Source organism: Poeciliopsis prolifica, unplaced genomic scaffold, assembly GCF_027474105.1.
Source record: "Poeciliopsis prolifica strain line A6 unplaced genomic scaffold, Auburn_PproV2 SCAFFOLD002, whole genome shotgun sequence".
NCBI classification, from domain to species: Eukaryota; Metazoa; Chordata; class Actinopteri; order Cyprinodontiformes; family Poeciliidae; genus Poeciliopsis; species Poeciliopsis prolifica.
The window spans coordinates 11,924,551-11,948,983 of NW_026562377.1; the positions used below are offsets into that span (position 1 = coordinate 11,924,551).

The 24,433-nt window shown below is 40.1% G+C and overlaps 1 protein-coding gene across 2 annotated transcripts; it reads right to left on the minus strand.

Annotated features, from left to right (window-relative positions):
• Positions 1–338: 338 nt before the first annotated feature.
• Positions 339–7,155, minus strand: LOC129379960 (uncharacterized protein C2orf72). 2 transcript variants are annotated; one of them, XM_055060924.1, is made up of 4 exons: positions 7,005–7,155; positions 3,473–6,033; positions 1,931–2,047; positions 339–1,173 (listed from the first exon to the last, which is right to left on the minus strand). In XM_055060924.1, exons 2-4 carry the CDS (start codon positions 4,197–4,199, stop codon positions 1,085–1,087), a joined length of 933 nt encoding a protein of 310 aa, XP_054916899.1. In that variant the 5' UTR covers positions 4,200–6,033; positions 7,005–7,155; the 3' UTR covers positions 339–1,084. The 2 variants fall into 2 exon arrangements, with proteins under 2 accessions (XP_054916899.1, XP_054916905.1); XM_055060930.1 differs by lacking the exon at positions 7,005–7,155 and adding an exon at positions 6,173–6,640.
• Between the last annotated feature and the right edge of the window lie 17,278 nt (positions 7,156–24,433).

Sequence of the window (24,433 nt, forward strand, 5' to 3'; positions counted from 1 at the left end):
AACTACATCAGAAAGATGGCCCCAATTAAGAGACAAAGTGCTCTGTGAATGTCACATGACAATGAAAGTAGAAGAGACTGTCTTTGGTGTGCAAAAAAAAAACAACTTTATTGATCTTATAATATTTTAACTTTAAATGTCAAGTTTTTTTTCTGTAAGCAAAAAATTGTCTTGCAGAGCAGCGCTAAAATATCGATCTATGTTTAATTATTCTACATAATTTGTTTTGTTTAGTGATAAGTTCCTAAAATAAACGGGTTTTCCAATAATATATTTTTAATGAACCTAGTTCAACACAATAACCATATTTCACCAAAAAAAAAAAAAATCCATATCAATCCATGTTAAAGTGTGTTTATTCATAAAGACAGTTAAACTGAAATTCTAAATAAATACTTAAACTTTAAACAGTTGCATTTTGTTCCTGTGATAAACAATAGTTAAAACAGTGCATTGTCTAAGGCACAAAGTTCTACTAAAATAAAAACAAAAACATAAACAAAATCAAATTGTTTCACAGCATTTAAAAATGAGCTCTTTAAAATGTCTGGGTCATTTATTTTCTTTGCAACAGATGGAGCTCTTCTGGGTCACTGTGTCACCTCAGACACCTCTGGGTCACCGGGTCAGGCAAAAAAATTTAACTTAAAAAAATGAAATACTATAGAGCAATAAATCATTTACGTGTTTAAATTAAAGTATCGAGTAAAAAACAAAAGACGTCAAGAAGAAAGCTCACTTTGCTTCAAGGCTGTTAAAATAAGAGCTGACTTGATTGTACCAACAAGCAGCTATTCTGTTTCAACATATGGTTATTTATGTATCACACCTCAGTTGATCTCATCAAATACCCTGTTAATGTGGTGTTACAGTAAAACTATACAGTACAGAAAATCATCTTGAGGTTATTTATTAAGAACAAGTTGTCAGGCAGCATCTTTGAGAGTAGAAGTCTGGTTGGCTCAGTGGTGATAGTTTCAGCATCATATAATAAAAAACCAGGCCATTACATGACATCATGTTTTTTTTTTGTTAAACTTCCACAGTGTGGATGTCCACAGTGATAGGTCTACATGTCTTAACATCAGTGATCCACTGGAGCTTTCACAAGAGGTTCAGCAGAGAAGACGCCAGTTTTTAGAGGTAGTCCTTCCTCTGGGCTTCCATCTTCACCTGAAATGTTCAATTAAACCAAACAAGATTTGTTTTTAATTAAGCCATCATTTATGCCTTTAAAAGTTTAGTTGTAAGAGTTTAGATGTAACTATACAGATGTATGTTTTAACTAATTCAGCTTCTCTTCATGCTAGAAAGACCAGAATGAAAGCAAAAGACATTAAAAATAAACCAACACAATGCAGTGAATAACTGTAAAGCGAAAGGAAAATAATATGGTTTTAATTTCTATTTTACAAAAAAATATTTAAAAAATGTAGAATACATTGCTATACTTTACTCTGATAGCCCTAAAAAACGTTATGGAGAAATTCAAGGGAACTTTAGGTTGTGAAACATTACTCCAAATTTTAAAAGTATTCCTAAGATTTGTACACTGTCTGAATAACAGTGTGGTCCGACTGGAAACCTATAAAGATGTGATCACCCCTCTAAGCCATGCCAACTCTGAAAGAGCTGCAAAAATCCACAACTCATGGATGAGCACTTCACAAATGTGAAAGAGTGGCAAAAACAAATCCACTGTTTAAAAAAACAAGGAGAAGTTCTATTTATTGCCTTAAGTCGTGCAAAACGTCTTCTATGTGAGGGAGAAAACAATCATACACATGTTCTCAGGTAATGCTGGGCCACACCATCCTCTACATAGTGTTGGTAGCATCATGCTCTGAATATGTTTTCCCTACATAGTGTAACCTAAAATGAAAAAAGGACATCATAAAATAACATCATTTTATAAGTATAATGCTGCCACCTTTTGGTCTGCAGTTTGAAGATTTGTTGTTGGTCTGCCTTGTGACTTCTCCCATCTGAGGCCTGAAACAACACTGGATTGGCCACAAAGGCTGGCTTCCTCTTTCCCCGGCATTATCTGAAAGGCAATAATAAGAATTTATTGGTCTGGCATCACATCCAAGAGCCTGATTGTTTTATGAATCCTGCCTTTGTTCTATGGACTTTGCAACTATGCCTGGGAGGGGAAAAGAATGTGTGCAAAAATGTGTGGTCCTGTGAATGTCACACATTGACCCACATGTCACGGTGCATGCTGGTCTGCTTTAGGACGATGTGGTGGCCCTCAGCTTTGAGCAAGTCTTGGTCCCTTCCCACAAAAGTTTCTTTAACAAATTGCAGCAGCCTGATAAAGACTCTTGGGTAAACAAACTCAGAGATTTTTGGACCAGTTGTTGTGTGTTTGGCTTTGGACAGTCAGTCCAAGGGGCCTGATAATTTCTAATGTCGTATAAATGAGTTTGAATGAATAAACTGATATGTGCTTTTAGGTTTTCTTTGAAAATCTCTAAAATACTGTTTCCAAAAACATTCTAAATAAAAAAAAAATAAGAGAGTGAGAGAGAAACTGCTTTTTGGACTCCACAAAACCTCATGGTCCGGGAAAAGTCCTGCCCAAAAGAGCCCTGCAGGAATGTGTCACTGTTATCCTAATCCTTAGTTTCAGTTTTTAAGTCCCGAGTCAAACAATAACCAAAACTTTTGTAGCTGTAAGCAGCTACAAAGGTTTAAAATAAATAAAGAAATGTTGTAGCTCAGTGACCTTCCCTGTTTTTAATTTTCCCAAAATTAACATTATTTACAGATGTATGTTTCTGTAAATAAATGCTTTCCAAGCACTGTGTCTTATAGTTCGACAACATTCAAATCCACTTGGCCGTAAGGTGTTTTAATTCATTTGGATTTTTACATTAAAAAAAAGCAACATGGAACTATTTGAAAACAACTAATTAGTCCTTCTAACTAGTCCTCTTATAGGAGGACTTTGTACAACAAATACTAAATTTTCCTCAAAGCAATAGATGCTTTAGGATGTCTCCTGTCCAAATTTAGCCAATACAGATATATTCAAGGCAGAGTTGCCTAGCTCATACATGATGATAAACTCCAAACATATTTCAGCTGCATTTAAACATAAAAAAGGTTTTTTCACTGTTCAGCAAGCACTGCTTTGTGAAAAAGGCCTAAAAGTTGTATCCCATAGAAAGAAAATCTAAATAGCAACAAAACTGTGTAGCCACCAAAAACAAGCTGTTGGCCAGGGGGCCCACGATTTCCTAGGTCCAGCCCTGGGGCCAGCAAATTAAAAGAGGTGGTCTTACTCCTAAAACTGGATTCAAGGCTTTATAAAGCTAATTCCAGATGTTTCACTTTTTTATGCTGCACAGAGGCTGTTCTTGCATGAATTGTGCCCTTGGCAAGACCTCCCGTCAGTATACCCCATGTAAAATTAAGAAAATCGAGTAATACATTAACTTAATCTTCAATGAATTGACGTCTATACCTGTTGTTTGGGTTGCTGCGTAAACAGCTTTGCACGTGTTTTTCTTGATAACCAGGATTCTGTCTTCTGTCTTCGGGACAAAACAGCCGACCCAAATCGTGTCTGGCGAGTGTTTGCGGAACACGGAGCGCATCGAGAGCTCCAGGACTTGCGCACAGCGCTGCGTCTCCGCGCTCTCCTGCGCGGTGTGTATCAGTCCAATCAGAGCAGGCCGGCTGACCGGGCCACGCTTCGTGCGCGCCTTCACGTCCTTCAGGATCTCCAGCAGACACAGCTCGTTTGAAGTCCTGCTGATGAAGGTCTGTCTGAAGATGAAGACGATGACCGGGGAGTCTATAGCCCGCTTGGAGCTGTAAATATTAAACCTCCTGGTCGCAGTTCTCTGAGGGTTGCTCCTCGGCGGTTTCTCCTTCTCCCGGTCCTCCTGCAAGGTCTCGCTCTTCTCAGTTAAAGGTATCTCGTTGCTTTTTCCGGTCTCTGTCCCGCCTTCAGTGTCGCCGCGATGATCCGTCGGCTCACAGGCCGGCAACTGTCCTTCGCTGCTTTCAGGGCTCCTGTTGTGAAACATGTCACGTATGAACTCCTGGAACATCCCGACGTCATCTCCGTCCACCTCCTTCCTTCCACAGACATCACTGACAAGATAAATCCTCTCCTTTCCTCCGAGCTGAGCCACAACCTTCTGAAACTCCCTCTCCTCCGCAGGCAGAGACTCCGAACCGGACATTTTACGCGCGACCACGGCAGCGCGGATTTGCTTTTCTTTCTTTTTTTTTTTTTTGTTATTCTAATTTTGGATTAAAATAAGGCATTGAATCCGGGGAAACCTGCTCCACTGGTCGCCAGCAGAAACTTCCTCCACGAGCACAGCGAACACCAATGAGGAGGGATAGGGCGAAGGTTCGCTGCACGCTTCTATTGGCTAATATCATGAGTGGGCGGGGCTAATAGGAAACGGGCTTGTTTGAAGGTGATTAGGTTAATCTTTAATGGACGGCCAAATGCGATTATTTAAGTGACATTTGCATTTAATGCTTCCATTGTAATTCCCATGCTTTAATCACAAGTATACAATTTGAGTTTCATTGAAAAGGTTTGTTTCTGAATTTTATCTTCTTGACTCTATTACACATTTTACATCGTTACAGATAGTTTGAGTGCATATTTCTGTTAAGTTCTATGTTTTATGAAAAGACAAATTCAGGGTCTCAGAACATCTGAATATTGTACAAAAGCAAAACAAACTATTGGAACTTCCTTAATGTTTTAATGAAAAGGTTTTCCATGGATTATAAACGGAAAGTCTTTGGTGTGGACTCATTTCACACAAGTTCCTGCGTTAATGCCGAGTTGCCTGGAGATGGTCAGTTTGCTGCTCAGATGTAATGTAAAGGAAACCCATATTGCTCCACTACTGATCTTCAGCTCCTCTGCATTATTGGTTCTGGGGTTTCCTCATTGTTCTCTTTTCAAGACTCCAGTGATGAATCAGTTTACGAGCCAGGCAGGAATATTGGACATGATATGGTTATAACCTCAGGTATTGGTGACTTTGCCAGTGTTGGTTTATGAGAAGAGTGAAAAATGAAGAGCTCTAGGTTTTCCAAGTGGAGGATCAACAAGAATAGATGTCATGGCTCCAAAAATCATCACTGAGTGTGAAAACTTTATTCTAGGCTTCAAACAATTTGAAATGTGTGCATTTCCATTTTCCTCCCACATTCTTGGACCTTGACTTTCAAATGAAAAAAACACATCTACTTTTGTCTTAAAAGAGGACTTTGCAGCACTGAGAAAAAAAGATCTTTCTCACAGTCCCTCCACATCTCTTATAAATCTCCCCCAATTTATTGAACTCTACTCATTAATTTTGGTTGTGCACTTTTTCTGCTAGCACATTTTTTTCTTCCACCTAACTTTTCATTATATTGTATGGCAACATATCGCTCCACATAAAATGAAACACTGAATTAAATTTTAATTCACAGATATACCTCTAAATTTCCACTTTACCTTCAGTTTTCAGTTCAGAGCAGGTCAGGTGATTAAAAGTTTAAATTTCCAAGAAAAATCAACAGAAATTTCAATAAGTCAAAATCTGAGGTTTCCTACAAACTCCGTCTTCAAAATATCAAAATATGGCTACATTTCTTAAGAAAAACCCAAAACATATTAAAAACTACACAAACACTAAACTCTACAGTTTGAAACTAAACCGTAGAGAAATCTTTATTAGCTTATATAGCTAATATGAAGTAGCCCAATCACTCAGTAAATCCAACTGGTTTTTCAACTTTGAACTAAAACAAAGTTGAAAAAAGCTCCATGTCATCACTGGAGCTAATCTGGGACTACAAAGATAAATGAAACATTACAAAAGAAGCCATAAGCACTTCCTGGTTCACTACAACAACAGAAAAGAGTCCAGTCACGTTTACATGGATTTTTGTGAAATTTTTGAATCTTGCAGGATGGCTGTTGGTGGATGATGAAATCTCCTGCTGCTCACTTTCTTTAGTTTCACAACTCTCATGGTGAAGAGTCCCGACTTCTGTCCTGTGCTGTAGACATCAGAGGTTTCAAAGGAAAGAAGAGAGACACAAACATGACAGTCATCATAACGCACAGACTTTAACCTGCTTTTGTAAAAACATCCTCAGAAATGTTTCCCTCTCCTGCAAGATCAAAAAGCTGTTCGACCTGAAAGCCTGCTGAGTTCTCTTGTCGCTAATCCTTTAATTCTCTCACGCCACGTCTGTAATTAAATGGACATGTCACTCTAAAATACAGCTGATTTCTTCATGTGGAAAACCAGATTAAGTTGGTGCAGCTTCAGATTTCTTGTGCGTGTCTGTTTCGTAATTGTTTACGAATGAACAAATGATAAACTGTACAGTTTGACTTTGACTAATACAAAGGCGCCGGTCTTTGGCCTTTGGACCTGTCAAACATTGACTGGGTGGGTGCTGCAAGGGTTGTCTCGCAGTTCTTTCTGCAAAATCTTAACATGCTTACTTTATTACACCCAATAGGAGAGAGCAACAACAGTGCTGTGAAAAAATTATTTGCCCTTAGATATTTCATCTGTTTGTACGTTTTGGTCACACTAAAATGTTTCAGTGTTTGGTATGTTGTTTTTTCAGAATCATTTCAAGGTGGACTTTAGATTACTGGTCTCCTGCCCAGCAAAAGAGCGCCTGAGCTTAAAGTCTTTATTTGATGATTGGATATTCTCCATTATTTACTGTTAGAGCAAGAGTCATGGTTCCATCAATTATAACAAATTATTCTGGTCTTGAAGCAGCAAAGCAGCCCCAGTTTATCACATTATCAACATCATGTCTGATGATATGATGACATCAGAATTTGTTTGACAATCTGAAATATCTAATCGTTACAAAAAAAATAATATAAACAGAAGAAATGTGGACATGGAAAATAACTTTTCACACTGCTATTATGATAATTGTTTGTTGCAGGCAAAAAAAAAAAAAACTCCAGAAACTTAGAGATAACCTTTAGACATACTGACCTCTTTGAGGAGAAGAAGCATCTGGGAGTCCAGAATCTCACTTTGTCCAATTAAAGAAACAAGGAGGCTTAGGCGAACTGTAAAAAGAACATTTGATGGTGACAGAGAAGATGGCTATCTTTTGACTGTCAAACCTGATTAAACATTAATTTTACTGAATCGATCTCTGTATTCACTGGACTTTGTCAAATAACAAACATTTCGCCTGTTATTATTTTGGACCATTGGCATGTCACTTAATTGGCAAACATATGAGGTTTTTGAAATTGGGAAAAAAAAAAAATCCTGATATATGAATATTTTTGTTTTCCTTTGAAAGTGAACTATGCTGATTACCCTTCACATCTGTCTTATTTCTTATTAAAGCTTATAAAGTGAAAAGTATCAAAAAGAGCATTTAAAAAATTTTATTTTGTCAATGCTAACCAACAAGACAACCATTAGTTTTGCACTCTCCAAACGGGAATTTCTGAAATAGGGGTGTGGAAAGGTGCTCTGGTCAGATGGGATCTAAATGAAATGCATTGGAATAAATGCAGAGCGCGAGGTTTGGAGAAAAACCCTGAAGTCGCCTTCTGTCTCGGGTTAAAGGGAATTCTGAAATGTTGTGTTTTGCTGCCCTCTTGTGGTCAGACTTTCACACCAACCCGATAGGAAAGAATCCCTTTGGTTATCCAGCTGAACTCTCTGCCTATTGGGAAATGTTCAGATTACCAAATGTCAACAGCTCCAGCAGACCTTCTTGTTCTCCGATCATTATTCTCCATTATGTTCTTCCGTGGAACCTGAAGTGGGGTGGGCATTGCTGTGAAGCGGATAAAAGAGAGGAAGGTTATCTATTTTTGTTTGACTTTTTAAGAATCACAAAAACAAAACAAAAAATGATGCAAACATCATAGTGAGTGGGTGATATAATTCACCAGAACTTGCTTGGGTTACTTTTATTTAATAAAATTGTGAAAACAAAATCTTCTTCCAAGCTTTACCAACGAACAATAGCTTTTACTTTTACGTCGTCGAGAAACCTAGACTCCTTTTGCAGATTGAATTGATACAGGCAGTTTGAACTCAAATTAGAACGAATCACTTCCTATGTTCCTGTTAATATTCAGTTCATCTAAAAGTGAGGATTACTTACTAACAAACATTGCCCCAAAAATCAGCAAAAACAATCAGTGTTTCAAATCCCTGAAGCAAAATGTGTGTCATTGTGAGGAAAGCCAATGCGACTCTGGGAAGAAACACTGTGTTAGTGCCCCACTTTTAGACAAAACACTCACTGACAATACTCGGTGTAACATTTCAAACTGGTTTTAACTTTTTTGAAAAAGGTTCAAAATTGTGGTTTGATTCTAAACAAGGCTGAAAAGTGCAAGCAGTTTCTCTCAGAATCTGATCTGCTGACCCCCAATCATGTTTTATGGTAGGCATTTTTTCTAATTGAAAAAAATCCCTTTAAGCATTTAATGTAATTATTTTACGAGTTTAGTAAAACACTAAAGATTACAAGATTATTTTATATTGGTTTAATGTTTTGTTGTATGTTTGTTTTTGTTTTTTGCATATCAAAAAATAAACAAGTTTTAACGAAATGCCTCTGATCTTAAAAAAAAAAGCAAACGTTGCAGGAATCAGGAGAGGTAGTAGAACTCAGACCAAAGTCATAATCAAGATTATTAAGCATGAGACGATTGAACACAGGTCGACCACGAGATGGAGCCATTTCTCTACTTAGAGTGTTTTATGTCTGCCAGGCAAAGTCCCACACAGACGAGAAACAACACATCCTGTATTGCATTCATCTCAAACATGTCAGCCTTCTGTAGTGCTCAGTAAATGATAAAGTGGAACAAACAAAATGATTGACCCTTTCAGCCCTTTAAAATAAAACAGGCGTGTCTTGAAGAGGAAATATCGAGTATGAGTGAAATAGTATTTCAAGCCAGCTCATCTTTTTTTAATATGGTGTCATTACTACAGACTGAGTCATGAGTGTCAGAGAACATCCTGAGTGTGAGGACACCACAGCACCATCTGCGAAGGCTTTGGGACATGCGTTAGCTGGCCAAGCTGTTGATTTGTACTCTGATCGCCAGACGGGATTCAAACCGCACAGACGTCACTGAATTCCCCTCAAGAAATCTTCCTCAGTTTAAAGGTCTACTTCAAGTGTTGGCGACTCGTCTCCAGGTTGACAGAGGGAACTTCCCATGTGCACACAGCTCGCTCTGATGAAAGTACTGAGAGGTTTAAATCTTTTACAAGTGCTCATAGGTGTGTGTTGGGGGCTGTGCTGCTCATCAGTAGCTAAACAGATGAGAGAACTGATGCTGCACACACACAGGATTTAGCTGAAGTAAGAAATGAATTGACAATTCGGAGCTGATGGGAGGAGCATGTGGAGTTCAGTTCATGATGCCTCAAGCTGCACTTAAGTAAAAGTAACATGAACTGCTATGATATGCCTACAGTTGGATAAAAACAAATACCACAGTCACCATATTTTCAAAGCAATAATTAAATAAAACTCAGATATTGATCAGAGTGTTATATAATGTCAACACCAGATTAATTTAGTCGTAGCTTTCAGAAACATATTGTGCAGAGTGTTAATCATTTTTGTGGATGTGCAATTTATATAGTATTACCAGCTGGTTTAGTGCTTGTCTTATCAACTACAGTTTTAAATTAGCGTTAGTGTAATAATTTAAATTTAGTGAGTTAAGTTTATTCATATACTTTTTACAAATGAAGTACACATAAGTTAAAGGTTTAAGATTTTCTATACAAAAGCTCCATCAAGTGGTTTGGAAAGGAAATAATAGTGAATAAATAGAGGAACCCATTCTAAAGACTGGGTTCCACAGAGCAAAACATTTAGTATTTGGGACCAACGGCAGAGAAATGCTTCAGCAGATCAGAGATCTGCTGAATATAAAATGAAGAGTTTGACCATGTTAGGCCCTAAAAGGTTTTCAAATCAAGTTCAAAATTGTTTGTCTGAGCAATGTGTGATTTTCTGTTCACAGAAACAGAAGTGATGTAAAAGTGATGCTTTCTCAGTTTTTTTATTTTGTCGGCTGTGAATTCATTTTTTAGGTCTTCAGCTCTGCCATCTCCAGCTCCAGTGCTTGTCCTTTTCTTGATATCTTTTAATAATATTCTTTCCATTTTCCAAAATCCAATAAATATATATTTTTTTATTCTTCAAGCTACAGCATCTGGAACTTTTCCACATTTTGGTCGAGTTACAACCACAAGCCTCAATGTATTTCACTGGGAGTTGAAGTGATAAACCAACTTAGTGCATGGTTGTTAAAAAGCACAATTTACAAATGAAAATCTGAGAAGTGTAGTGTACATGTGCATTTAACCCCCCTTTACTCTCAGACTCTTAAATAAAGAGTGTAAGACTTTTGAGAACAGGAGCCTTCTTTCAGCCAGCTGAGGAGCAATACACCGAAAGAAAACTCTGGTTGCTCCATCATTACTCTGGCATTTGATTAAAACCTCAATAAAACTGTCACAAAATGATAAGCCATAAAATGCAAAACGTCTTCCTCCATAAATTAATCATATTGGTGAACTAAAGAGCTGATAAATTATTACGACACACAGGCGTCTTCTCCAACTGATGTTCCAGTGTTAATACAAGAATATCTATGGTTAAAGTTAAGAAGGATGTCTTCAAGTGCCTGTGAGTTTCACAGCGCAAAGTCTTTAAACAGAGCTTGTTTTGTTTGGACCCAGCCTTAGAGGTCATTGTGTTAAAAGTTGTAAGAGGACAGAGCTGCAGTTCACTGGAGCAATATTCATCAGAAAAGAAAGAACCAGTGTCCTCCAGGCGTCCCTCTCTTCCAGCAAACCTCCTCAGTCAATGAACCATTGACGTTTACAAAGCACAACAAACAGTCCACTGGTAGCAACTTTTACAGCCCAGCGGACCCGGACACAGAGAGCTGGAGGGTTGAGGACGAAAGGAGGCACAGATGATTACACCTTGAATATGCGAGCATAAACCCACAGTGCATGAAAGGTCAGGACAGGGAGAACGTTGGAGTAAAGTGCTCAAACTGGAGTGGCCAAAAAAAAGATCTCTGTGGAATAAAGAGCAAACAAAACTTGAAAAAAAGTCTAAACAGTTCATGAAGGAGAAGAAAATGCTTGAGATGCAGCGGTCAGTTGGTCAGAGGGGAGAATTAACATGTTCTTCTAATTAGCTAGGTACATATATCATACATCACTATAGTGACAATAAATACATTAATTAATTCATTCATAATCAGGTAGCATATCAAAAATCTGTTTTGTTTTCTCTTAAAAATGTCCAATCTCCTACAATTAACCTAAATAACTGCCTCGATATGTACTGTGATCCACTTTTTGAGTTTGATCAAAATCAAATAAGAGTTAAAGACAAATGTTTTGATGACTCTGTGAAGTTAAACTTGTAATTTTTTTCATATTCTGTTGAAGGTATCTGACTCTATTAGGATTTTTCTGTTATACTTCACAAAAAAACAGATCTCAGTCACAAAAACGAACCTAAGCTCTTCTTTGGAGAATATGTGGTGTTTGCAGAAAGCAGTGAGTAACTTAATGGAATGAAAACACGTGAATTACCAACGTATTTTAATATTGCTAAATTCATTCGGCAAGTTTACCAGCCAGCTTTTCCTCCAAACTTACAAATATATTGCCATTAAAAACATCCTTGAAAGCCAAAAACTGCAGATTGTTCATAGGCAGATATTTTTTTAAGACACAAAAGAGATCATCAATGATTAGTTGGCTGCTGCAATGCATTATTATCAGTGATTGTTCATTGTCATCATCATCAATAATTCTCATAAAATGAATTTTGCAGAATGATCGTTTAACTCTCAGGGGTCAGTCCTTTGTGTGCTCCTCCTGTGCTTGTTTTAAATTTCTATGTAAGATGTTATCTTTTAAACTGGAAACTACTATTCAGCATGATTGAAAATATTCTCACAATTTCTGGCATCTAGGGGGATGTAGGCTGTCATGTCACATCCCATTGGTAGTGTTTTCAATAAATGTATGATTAATGTATAATGAACATTATTTATAAATTAAATAACAATTATTTAATTTATATTAACAGGGATACTACTGACCTAAAAACTGAAAAATTGATTCTGGTATAGTTTTAGGCAAGCTGAAAAAACAAACAAAACAAGGGTAACAAAGTCTTTATTTCACAATAAATGCTTATATGTTGAAAATTACTTTCAACATATAAGCAAATAACTTCACATCAGCCGTATTCTGTGAGCTGCTATTGGTGAGACCAAGGTTTAGAGGTGAAAAATCCTGACGGATGAGGTGACATTGAGCTGTCATGAACCATTTCCAGGAGAACACAATGACGACTGCGTGTTGTCGAGGTAATGGCCTTGTCTGAAAATGCTGCCATCCTAATATTTTTTAATCGTCTAAAACATCAGAGGACCTTCGGCTGTCTGGTGACGTTTTATAATGCAAATTTTGGAGATGAAAAGGCCAGGTTTTGAATTGCTGGCCTTGGCCACATTAATTGAATTATCCCCTCTGAACTCCAGGCATGCAGTCACATAAAAGAAAGCAACAGAAAGACATAGAAAAGGGACCAATCATTGCCAACCTTCTCATCTGCAAGAAGTAAGTTGGTATTCTCACAGCGGGCGCAACGATTTCGACAATGCAAAAGTAGCACACTCAGATGCAGGTCTTTATCATCTTGGCTTCAGTTCCACCCGCAAGCCACAGAAAGTGAGAGGAAGCAGGGAAAACGTCAAGCAATGTTCCTAATTCACCAATTACTACCTCTAATTGCTGCCTCCTGAGGAGAGGTTAAAGAGACGAGCCAGTGGCTCTCTGGATGCGGCTGACTGGCTTTCTGCCAAAACGTCATCTATCCTGAGGCCTAATCGAGTTATCATATCAACAAATCTCCCACCAGGGGCCTCACAGCTGACACTCCCAAAGAGACACCCAGAGGGAAGCTACAAATTTCCAGCAGTGGGACACTGGAGGAGACGTCAGTCAGAACTACCTGCAGCTCCAGATCGGACGCCCCTCCGAGGGACACTAACTGCACACTCAGTGAACAAGTGGATGGAGAACGCATAAAATTTAGTGAAGAGGTGGGGGGTGGGTGCACCGTGGCATGTTGCAGAGTTTAGAGGTGAAAGAAGCCCCATGTGGTGGTGTTGGAGGACAGGGGTCAGATTTTAAGAGCTAGCCCGGCTTTGCCTGGGGAGTGGGTTAATCTACTGTTAGCGTGGGGTCAGAGATGCCCCTCTGCTCTCATACATCTTCACTGACAGCAGTCAGAAAAGCTCTGCTCTGTTCATGGGAGAGCAGGTCTCCACCCTCACTGACTCAGGCCGGTGTTGTAGCAACTATCTAAGAACCGATGAGGGGTTCCATCAATCTGTGTATATTTTTTTTGTCTCATTTTGGAATTACAGCAGGGATCTAACTTGTCATAAAAGTTCAATTTAATTACCCGCTGACATAGAGGAGGGGATTTTGTTTAATTTTCTACAATAGTAATTGCTGTTTATGTTGAGAATGTGTGTACAGTTTTGCAGAAAACCATCATGTGAAATAAAGAGGTTGGATTAACTTTGTTTGTGTTTAATGGTGCCTGCTTATGAAATGTCAGGCGGTATAAAACCTCCTTTATTCATATGAATCATTAATTGTATTTTATTCCACATTCACTAAAGTTTCCCACAAATGATGCATCAAGATTCACACACCCCTTGAACTTTATATTTTTTTACATTTTTTCCCGTCCCAATCAAAAACTATATTTTATGAGGATTATATGTAATAAAGCAGCACTAAGAAGTTCACAGTTGTGATATGAAACGGTTTTGTTCCGGCAAATAAAAATCTGAAAAGTGTGCCATGCTTTTCCACTGAGTCGAGGCGTCTTAGATTCATCTTTTCACCCCACTTTTTTTGGGGGGGGGATATGCTTCGATCATCTGTGAACATGTTTCTATATATTGTTGGTGGCAAAATAGTTCAGTCAGATTGAATGACAAGTTTTTCAGTGTTGCTTCACATTCTCTAATTTGTATTGAGATCTGGACTTTTCCTAGACCATTTCAACATGTTAAAATGCTTTGACATGTTAAAAAAAAAAAGACAGAGTGACTTCTTTGCTACTTATGCAGAAGCAAATCTCATTTAAAAGAGGCAAGATTCACTTCTGGATGTGTTTGCCTGGCAGTGGCAAATGCAGATTTAACCAATTGTTTCTTCATCTAAGAAACAATTGGTTCTTAAAGTTTAGTGACATCTGATAAAAGGTCTCAAGAAATCAAGGTCCTGGACTACTGCATCAAGGATGATGGCCTCTGTTTATAAAAAGACCACTCTACCACTACGCCACACAACCACCATGTACTTATTGTTTGGAACTACATGATAGGTTGACATGTGCTTTTTAATAAATAGCCAAGGAATGAGCTGAAATGGAAATGCATGTTTAAATCATTGTTCTGTTGGAACATGGTACATTTTTGCTGTTTTTTTTTTTCTTTTTTGATCTATCTTCCCATCATCTCAGTTTCCTGACCCTGGTCAATGAAAAGGATTCCTGTAGCATGATGTTGCCACCACTGGTATGTTCATGTGTGTGTGAAGTGTCACTTTTCATTAGCAGATGTCATAAGGTGCATCAGTAGGTGGCTCAACAGGGTATCCTTTTAAACTTACTTCACACTTATGTGTTGTTCTGTCCAGGTAAAGTCTCAATAAAACAAACAGAAGTCTGTTGCTGCAACTTGATAAAATGTGGAGTGTTGATATTTGGCAAAACTGGACATCTATGTGCTGATGGAGTGTATAGGCCTGAACATTCCCTGAATCCACAAGGATTTTAAAACAAAGCAATGGGGGTGAAGTCTGGCTCAGCAGACTCACCGCACACGCACAGCCACCCGCACACACGTACGCCACCTTTATGATCTTCACCCGCATTCGCGATGCTGACAGTGGAGATGTAATCAGATGGGTTTTTGTTTTGAGTGTGCGATAAGATTCCTATCACACTTGAGTGCTGAGATGAGGCTCTGCGAAGTGCAAAGAAGGGGCCTCTAATCGCCCTGACCTGCTTCGCTTGTTACTCTCTCTCATGTGCTCATTAATCGAATTAGCTATTCATCGACAAGTGGAGAGTGCACTGAATTAGTCTCTTCGCTCTGCTACCTCTCAGCCCTAAGAGTCTCTGCGGTAGCATGATGACTGGTTTCCATTGTTTGAGCCTCCGTCTCTTCAGTGGAAGGGGGGAATTGGCCGGGGCAGGTATGGAGCAACCACAGGGGGGCTAACCTTTGACCCTGTTTGGGAGAGGAACTTGGGTCTATCCAGCCACACAATACTTCCAGCATATAGCCTTCCGTGGCTGCCTGCTGCTACCCACAATTAAGTCCTTTGCTGGGGTCTCACTGGGCAGAAAGGCCCCCTGGAGCGCTGACTGCTATCCGGAGATCTTTCACCACTTTCCCCCCGATCCAGCTCCGGCTGCCATCTATGAGGAGAGGAAAAAACTCAATAACGGAGAAGACACAAGGGAAACAATGGTCTTTAGAGGGGCATCTTAACCCGCAGCAAACAGTGTCAACATCTGTGAGGAAGCCCATGGATAGATGGACTCTGTGTCTGCCACGGCCAAGAAAAAGGTCTTTCCTTGTGGGCAGTCAAAGTGAAAAGGCTACAGTGTTGTTTTGTTGTGTATAAGAGGGATTTGGTACCCTGTCTCCTTTCAGTTGGTGTTGAACCACGCCGTGGTGCCGGAGAAGCAATTTGGTCTCGGTGGAGAGCCGGGGCAGAAGATGAAGCAAAAGCCTGGAGAGCAAGGGCCTTTCTTCCCATGGCCTGCTCCTTCTGAGGGGTGAAAAAGATTATTGTCAAACACATTGAGCAATGAAATGCATCAAAGTCGGCGGGGAGCGTGGCCCGGATTGAGAAAGTAAAGGGTTGATGTTACAAGGAGGGGAAGAACACGGACACATGTAGTGTGTTTGCATGTGTGTGTGGAGGCCACACACCAGCAGAGACGCGTGGGAGTGGATTGGATTCTCATGTGCCGTCTGGGAAAGACACTGTCCCTCTCTCTGCTCCTCTATCTGCTTCCTTCTGAAGCGTGCAGTCTGCTCTCATGTGAACACACAGCTAGGATAAAGAGTCTCTTCATCTCCCTTCGCAGCCTCTCTCTTCCATCCCGAAGTGAAAAGGATTCTTTCACTCTGGCCCTGCGGTCTAATTCCCACTCATCCCAATTTATCAGTTACTGCCAATTGGAGCTAACAGGGAGCTTGTGGGAATCCAGGTGCTTATCATTAATGCTGCGCTTTTGTGGTTTGTGAGGATACGCTGCAGGAACTCTGTGTCATGTTCCTGCATGCCGGCAATGGGGGGCTTCGTCAGACCGTGCTTCCCATGGAGACTCAGCATCCAGACACACACGCCCACACATGCAGATGCATAGAGACATGCCTGCGGTGACTGTTGTCAAGCCGAAACATTCAGTAGCACATTATCTGAAATATCTTCGGAGTGTGTAACTTACACTTCCTCTGCATGCGGATCCATCAGTCTCCTGCTTCGCTCACATGTGCTTCTGCTCTACTACTAATATTATTATATCAGTGTATGCTTTCAACTTTCCTGGGGTAAGCATTCAGTTTCACGTCGAAACGTGAAAAGGGCACAGCGTCTGAAACCCATCAAAGAAAACGCGCCTAATGACGAACAAAGACAGGCTGTGGCGAGCTGTCTCATCTGAGATCCAAATCTCCCTGAAAAGCCACATCCTGAAAAGTCACAGCGGCAACAAATGTATAACCCGGGTTAGATTTCCTGCAGGAAGTTTTAGAAGTGACACAACTGGACACATTCATGCAGAGATCAAAGCTCAAGTTGTATGAATGTCGGAGGAATTTTCTTGTACATTCAGCATCTTGGTGGTGGGGTGACTTTTCACAGCTTAAGCTCCTACACAATTAAATAACAGATATGCTGCTTTGTGCTTGATTTATTTATCTGTGACTGAAGAGACTTTAATGTTGTCTTTATTATGATGTTGATCAACAGTATTCTGTATTTTCTGAACTGAATAGAAATTAAAATGCTGTTTCTGTATTTGGGTAAGTTCTTCAGAAATTTGGGACAATTAATCAGAATATTTGAAAGAACTAATTGATCAGTATTTGAACATACACACGTCAAGAACAGTTATTTCCTGTTCTTTGGCGAAAAAAAGCACATACCTAAAAAGTGAAAGGCCCGTAAAAGAAAACACTTTCCATGAGGTTTTTCAGCCGACTGGGAAACTGCAGGGGGCGGGGCAGGATGAATGCCAACAGCTAGTGTCTTCAGCCTTTCAGTGAACCAGTCGGTAATGTTCATTAGCGCACCTAGAGTGCAGGCAGCATGAATGGGTGCACCTTTATGCTCTAGCTCTGTGCCAGGAAGGGCCCGGCAGCATTAGATATGGCTGACCTGAGGCGAATGTTGGCTTTGATTTGAGGCGAAAGCAGAGGATGACGAGAAAAGGAGAGGGAACACACTCCAAACCGATAATCTTTTGTATTTCTTCCCCCTTGCTGCTCCTTATTTCCAGCACGCCGCTCCTTTTCCATCGCGTACTGGTTAAGCTACTTAAGGCCAAATTACAATTATTTCACGTGGAGGTGGTCCTCCCCAGCTCAACGTTCTCGTCATCACAAGATCCAGTAGGAAAAACTCTGCTTCATACACACATATAATCAGTTGTTTGTTGATTGTCTGCATTAACTATGATTCACTCATGTGACTCAGTTGATTTTCTTACTGTGGCTCACAGAATTAAAAGATTATTTAAAGAAAAGAAGAAAAAAAAGCAAGGTAGCATGATAGAGCAGCCTCCTCCTCTTTTAATTCTCCAAGAATTCAAGGCTATAGATTTCACAACTGCAGAGTATCCTATTGGGACTTTATGTGATGGACTAACATATGCACCATTGTGAAATAACAGGAAAGGGAGACATGTTGATGTTTTTAAATGAAAACCTGAAAAGTGTGGTGTAGATTTTTAATTCTATGAAGAAAAACAAGGGCAGCCAGTCTGCTTCAGAAGTCACCCAATCAGTAAACTAAATTTACATGTATGTGATTTAATCTTGTCATGAATGCAGCCGTTCTGTGAAAACCTCAGATGTTTGACAGAGAGATAGTTAAACAGACATCACAAAAACCCTGAAAACCAGTGGAGAGGTGAGGAATAACTTTGTGAAATTTGAAGCATGGTTAAGTTTTACAACAATATGTTGAAGGGTGAACTTACCGAAACCTGGTCGTCCACCTAAACAGGCAGGATGGACGAGAAAAGCATTGATCAGAAAAGCTGCTAAGAGGCTCCTCGAACATAACTCTTGAGGATCTGCAGAGACCCGCAGCTCAGGTAGGAGAATCTGTCGGCAAAACAATCACTAATGGTGTGCTTCAGTAGTTTGACCTTTGTTTTTTTTTTGAAGAGTGGCAAGAACAAAATAATGTCAAAAGAAAGGCATGAAAAGTCCCACCCAGGTTAGAAGCACATTAACATTGATATACACAGATGCTCTCTGTCCAATCTAAGAAAGGAAAATGAAAAACAGATTTAATTTTTACTTATGCAAAGCTAGTGGAGATATTCCCCAAAACCAAAGCATGCCTTTCAAACCTACACCATCTCTTCAGATTTTTATTTGCACTATTTTTGAGAATCAAAAATTAAAATTATGACGGTTATAATAAAATCAGTAGAATAAATGGGAATGCTTTTCCCATTAATTGTAGGCACTGCAAATTTCACACATGACTGTGAAACACATTTAAAAATATGCTCCTCACACCTGAGAACATAATGGATGCTGTTTTGGAAGAAATTAAGAAAACAGTACAGCGGTAAAACCCCACTCTCTGAGGAACACTAAATTGCTTCCTGCAACGACTCCAAACAGAGTTGCCTGCAACAAGTTTAGTGTTGGGAAGACGAGCTATAAACATAGGAAGTTATTTCTGGAGAGTCGTTTTTGCACATGCAACGATAAACGGCAATTTAAATGCCTGAACAAGACATCTAACTAAATCAGTGCCTCCTGTCCTGTTCACACAACCCGCAGTTCAAAACCACAGAGCTGGTCTGACCAACCTTACAAGCCTTAATGAGGCTTGAGGTATGTGTGCACATGTGTGTTTGCAGAAGCTAACACCTGGTCCAGCTGCTGCCTATAAAGCTGGGGCGCTGTCAGGGACTATTAAAGCACCTCGCGGGCAGCCATCGCTCTTCCTTCCTCTCAATCTCCAGCGAAGCCTCTAAAATCACTTAACAGCATCCTCCGTTAATAGGCCTCCATAAATTGAGAGCTCACATTTTAACATAAACATGTGCATGCACAGTGAAAGACTTCTCTCACACTGTCATATTAAACAACATACTCTCACGCACTCACCCTCAGGTGAGTCCAACTTTGCAAGAGCGCATAGTTGTTTTTTTTTTTTCCATTTATAGCCTCTCACAGCAGAAGCAGGCAGCGGGTGCTTCTCCGTCTCTGTGTGCATGTAGACGTGTGTGTTGGAGACAGGGTGAGGAAGCAGGCTTATCTGGCTCAGCATCAGCACTGAGATGATTTGTTCACGGCCAGCCTCGTGCGGGTGCAGAGATAGAGCCTTTGTGCTCCTGGAAAACAGGGCGGGCGGGATCGTGCCTCAACAACCACCAGCTCCCAGAAACAAAATCATCTCATTACCCAGAATAATGTCAAGGAATTAGCCTCGACGGTGTTTGCACAGGTGTGAAAAGACAATGAACGGAAAGGCTTTAGTCATCCTCTTTTCAGAGCTGACGACATCCTGCTGTAGCTGTACTGTCAGAAAGGCATCCCAGAATCACTGTCTTAAACTTGGTTCACTAAAAAACTCATTAGTTTCTTGCACTGCCTTTAATCTGAAACATTTAAATAAAACTCAGTGGAACTAATTTTCTATAGGATTAATCTAGGTAGAGAGTACTTGTCTGTAATTTAACCCCAGTATGAATCCATGTATTCTGTTGCAGCCTCATAGGTTTGTTGGAGGACAAACGGCATCATAAAGACCGAGAAACGCAGCAGACAGAGACGTTTGGTCAGGGTGAAAGTTGTGGAGAAGTTTATGCAGTAACTATGGTGGTGACAGAACAATTTTACATTGGATCTGTTTGTTCGGCAGGGAAATGACAGAACCAATGGGAAGATAGATGGAATCCTGGATGGTTCCATCTACAAAATACCAGACACAGCGGAAACGCTCATTTTGCAGCAGGACAATGATCGTAAACATGTAGCAAAACCTACAATGGAATAGTTTAGATTAGAGATTAGAGCACAGGTGTCAAACTCCAGTCCTTAAGGGCCAGTGTCCTGCAGTTTTTAGATGTGTACAAAACACTGGAATGAAATGGCTTAATTACCTCCTCCTTTTGTAGATAAGATCTCCAGAGCCTTGCTAATGACCTAATTATTCTACTCAGGTGAGGTGCAGCAGAGGCACATCATAAAGGACACCAGCCTTTGAGGACTGGAGTTTGACATCCCTGGATTAGAACATATCTGTGCATTAGAATGGCCTAGTTAAAGGCCTAAATCCAGACCTAAATCCAGATCAGAATATGTAGCAAGACTTAAAACCTGACTGAGCTGAAAAAAAGAATGTTCAGCGTCACAGCAAAGATCGGCTGTTAGTGCTGTGAAAAATTATTGAGTCTAAATGCAAAAGCACAATTTTCTTAGTGAAAATGTTTAAAACTGCCACTTCACAATTCGTAAGGGTAACACTATATTTACATAAGACTGACATGACACGGTCATAAACATGACATAGCATGTCATGAAGACGTCCTTAAATAACGTCTTTTGTTGTCATTTGATAAATAAAAACACTTTAAAGGAAACGTTGATGCAAGTTTTAATGGAACATTGCATTGAAAATAGTCATTACTTACCAAATAATGCAAACTTGACATTTTTAATTAACCTTTAATGCAATTTTGCATTAGAAAGTGCCATTATTTTCCAAATGACACTTAATGTTAACAGTTGTAAAGATTTATTAATGTGCATGACAGGTCATGTCATTCTTATGAATGCACACCCCTTCAAATAAAGTGTTATCTTAGGAAGTATTCTGTGTTGTTCTTCACAGAAAATCCTCATAAAAACACAAAAGTAAAAAAATTATAAAAAAAGTTCACATGGTTTGAATACTTTTGAAAAGCTCAGAATATTGCAAAATTGCAATGTATTCTGCACAGTCCAATACTTGCCATACAGCATGTGAAATTCACACTAAACATATTTAACTTGCATTCCGAAATGGTCAGAGGGGAAGACAGGAAAAAAAACGTCAAAAATAAGATCTAAAAACTTTTCTTCTGTTGTCTGACACTTGACCTCAGCTGAAACCCCAGCACCTGGCTCTCCATTAGGAGAAAAACAAACAACGAGGAGCATTTGCAAATGTTATTTGACTCGGATCTGCTCAGCAGCTCAGCTGGGTGTGCGCCATCCACAAGTGCGTGTCATCATCAGGAAGATTTACAGCCTCCGAGCCGGGGGCCCGTTACGCCTAGGAGTGAGACGCTGATTGAGTGAGTATGTGCTGAGAAAAAGGACGTGGGTGCTTCAGAGCATGTGCGTCTGAGACAGAGAACACGAGTAAGAGGGAGTCTGCCGATGATGCGACATCTGCATGTGCACTTGGACTGTTTTGCCTCTCAGCAGATGCATGCATTCCTCTGAGAGTGAGAGATCACAAGTATTTGTGTTTTCTTGGAAGCCAAACAGCAGAGGTTACTTTGGAGTCTTTTGGGCTGTTGCAGAGTTAACAGCTCATTAACGCCGATTCATTTCAGTTTCCCTCCTGGTGCTCTGCAGAGAAAACAGTCACTTATCATCTTACACACACCACAGAGACTAATTGACCCATATCTGACTTTAATGACAGTCTGACCGACACAAATCTTTACTGAATTTTCAAATAAGACCAGATTACTTTTATATGTGGTCCTTAATTAGATAAATATCTTTTTCTTTTCTTAAGATCAATCTCAGTCTGCATTTTACCCTCCATTTACATCATTAAAACATGACAGCTTCACATTTCATGCTGAAGAAAGTGAAAAATGCTGATGTCAGATATGATTTTGTCAGCATAACATTTCAGTATTTGATGCATAGCATATGTGGCATGCATTTTTACATCCAAAAATACAGCATGCCCTGTGTGACATCACGTCTTATTCTGCAAATACAGGTCATTTGGGGTCACAGGCAGTTCACACTGGAGTCTGAAGGCAGTCAGTGTTGAAATTATAATATGAACTGCCACACAGATCACAGAAAAACAACTGAATTGAGTTTTACTCTCCACAGCAGAACAGATCTAAGCTTCCTCAAGAGTCTTCCTCTGTCCTTTCCTGCAAATGGCTTCACTGTTCGGACTCCAGTCTGGTCCTTAGTGTTCATCTTTGTACAGATGAACACCTTGGTATTTGTGCTCCTCAACCAGCTCCACTTCTTCTCTCCTGTGATGGAAATAAGGTTCGATCTAACCCTGTTTTTTCTTAAAATCTATAATCCTCTCCTTTGTTTTGTTCACATTCAAGATGAGATGATAAAATGCAGCAGCTGCAGGGGTGCAGAAGCGCTCAGGGAGTATCTCCGTTGATCAGTGCGCCAGATATTCTGACCCTCTCACCACCTTCATTTGTAACACAGGACAGGTCCATGCACAGAGTAAAGATCAAAGAGGCAGACAAGAGTATCAGATGCACAGACACACAAGCAGGCTGCAAGACCATGACCTTTGACCCCACTGTGACTGCACTTTTTCGTGTTAAACAAAGAGCCAATAATCTGAACATAATTTACAGATGCATAGTTATTTTGCTTACTTTTTTTTAGAGAACACAAACCTCAGGAAAGACTGATCAGAGGTTCACCTCGGGAAAATGTTTCGACTTCTTCCACACAATCTGCGTGGAGCTTTGTACTTCTGTCATCGCTCCTGAATTTTAGGACATCTCTCAGTTACAATGGCATCTGATGGCCCTCTTGAGGACTATCATCTGTCCTGCTTCAAACGCTGCCCTATTGCGGAGAAAAGGAAGGAGAAAAAACCACAATCCTTTTATTATGGCCCAAATAAACAGCAGCATATGGACTTGCCACTCACAATCCGTTCTTAGCTTCTTTATAACTGGCTTTGGGGGCAGTTTTAGAGCAAAACGTATTTAGACTTTAGCGGAAGGGTTGATGAGGTGAGGGATCGTTACCTCCTAGGGTTTTATTTTTTTTCTTTTTCTTTTGAAGCCTCCATTTCCTTGACCTCTAAAATGGGAAAGAAGAAAAGCCATAAAACCTATTTTCCATTACGTCCCTTTAAAGTGGTGCCCGCCAGTGAAGGGATGAAGGAACAGAGAAAAAAGAAAATTGGCTTCCAGATACAGTTTACATCACTCACATGTCAATGCAAATAAGGCGATCCGGTCGCTCAGGACTGTGTTTTACCCTCCAAAACAGAGACCATCAACAACATTCTTTGTATCTCAGATGGTGTGATGAATGCGTCTGCCCATATATCTCCTTCCCTTCTTAATTACAATAAGTTGGTGCCATAATAGGATTGTCAACGACCAAGGAGTGACAGCTTAAAAGAAATGCTCTCCAGTTGAAATGTGCCTTTGAGGACCGATTTTCCAGAGCTTTCTTGCTTCACTTTAAAGCTCCATCCAGTTCGGCAGTCCTTTCAGTGTAGCTGGGATACAAATCCACGCTGCTGCAGCTATCAGAGGCCCAGAATGAGCATAAAAAAGCTGCATTACATCTTGCTTCATTTTTAAAGGTTCCCTTTGGCTCCTCGTGTGCAAAGCGCCCCACTTTGGTCTGCCAAGTGTCTGTGTTACTGGGATTCGTCATAGGGAAGTCAAAGAATTGCTGTGTAGACAATGCTTGCGGCCATCTCTGCTCTCCACAGAGCGGTCTCTCTATCTTGGTTCAGAAACGCCACTGTCATCTAGCTGCCTGCCAGATTTCCATCGCTTTGCCAGCGACCAATCAGCCATCTGCAGGGTGATTTCTTTTCTCAGTTAACCGTTGTGCGTTTAAAGTTCTTAACTATTACCTCATCTTCATCAACAACTTGACAGGTTGCAGGTGTGTGTGTATGTGTATGTGTGTTTTCAAGACTGTGGTGGCAAGCGATAACCATCCACAGCCAAGGGCTACTGCTGCGCTTTCAATGCCTTTGTGGTTGATTTCAAAGCATGCGATGCTGCGCCATCCACCAGCTTTAAGGAAAGGGACACATTTTGCAACCTTCAGTGCAGATGTGCCAAAACTCTAATGAAA